Source organism: Corapipo altera, unplaced genomic scaffold, assembly GCF_003945725.1.
Source record: "Corapipo altera isolate COAL_440 unplaced genomic scaffold, ASM394572v1 199, whole genome shotgun sequence".
NCBI classification, from domain to species: domain Eukaryota; kingdom Metazoa; phylum Chordata; class Aves; order Passeriformes; family Pipridae; genus Corapipo; species Corapipo altera.
Genome location: NW_020885606.1, coordinates 4590 through 5428, shown reverse-complemented (window position 1 = coordinate 5428; position 839 = coordinate 4590). Strand labels below are relative to the sequence as shown.

The following is an 839-nucleotide window of genomic DNA, read 5'->3' as shown; positions in this document are numbered from 1 at the left end:
AATGGGATACAGGCACAGCTGGGACACCTGGAATAATGGGAATGGGATACAGGCACAGCTGGGACACCTGGAATAACGGGAATGGGAATGGGAATGGGATACAGGCACAGCTGGGACACCTGGAATAACGGGAATGGGAATGGGAGAAAGGCACCAGGATGTCGGGGGGGACACTGGGATCCTGGAAAAACTCCCACAGGCACCAGGATCCAACCCAGGATCTGGGAAAAGTCCCACAGCCACCAGGATCCAAAACAGGATCTGGAAAAACTCCCACAGACACAGGATCCAAACTGGATCTGGGAAAACTCCCACAGCCACCAGGATCCAACCCAGTGCCAGTCCCAAACTCCAGCCTGGATCATCCCCTCCCTCCCAGCCCTGGTGGGATCCCAAATTCCAGCAGGGATGGTCCACAGGGGCCTTGGATGCTTCCAGCTGGGACCGAGGCGGCCCAGGAAGCCCCAGGAGGATGGGAATTCCCATGGGATCAGAGCAGGGAAGGGGCAAAGGGCAACATTCCGAGGGGGAGGGAAGAAGGAACCCGGATTCCGCCGGAACGGGAAACGCGGCGGGTTCGGGGGAAACACGACGGATTCGGGGCCTCCCCCGCGAGGAACCCCGGGATTTCGGGGCCGCACCTGTATCCCACCCTGCGGGAGAAGTGCAGGCAGGACTCCTTGAGGTGGGATTCGAAGTTGGCCAGCAGGAAATTCCCGCCGCATTCCGGGCAGACGTGGGGGGGGGGCGGCTGCGGTGCATCCGCTGGTGAGCGCTGAAGCTGCAGCGGTTGGACATGATCATGGGGCACGTGGAGCACACCTGGGAGAGGGGGGAAT

At 60.9% G+C, this 839-nt stretch overlaps 1 protein-coding gene across 1 annotated transcript in view; it reads right to left on the bottom strand.

Moving 5' to 3' along the window:
- Positions 1–839, bottom strand: part of ZNF687 (zinc finger protein 687) — a 9650-nt gene that overhangs the window by 6030 nt on the left and 2781 nt on the right. Inside the window, 2 exon segments of the mRNA XM_027631806.1 lie at positions 642–745; positions 748–822. Of these exon segments, the coding sequence (XP_027487607.1) occupies positions 642–745; positions 748–822 (179 nt within the window).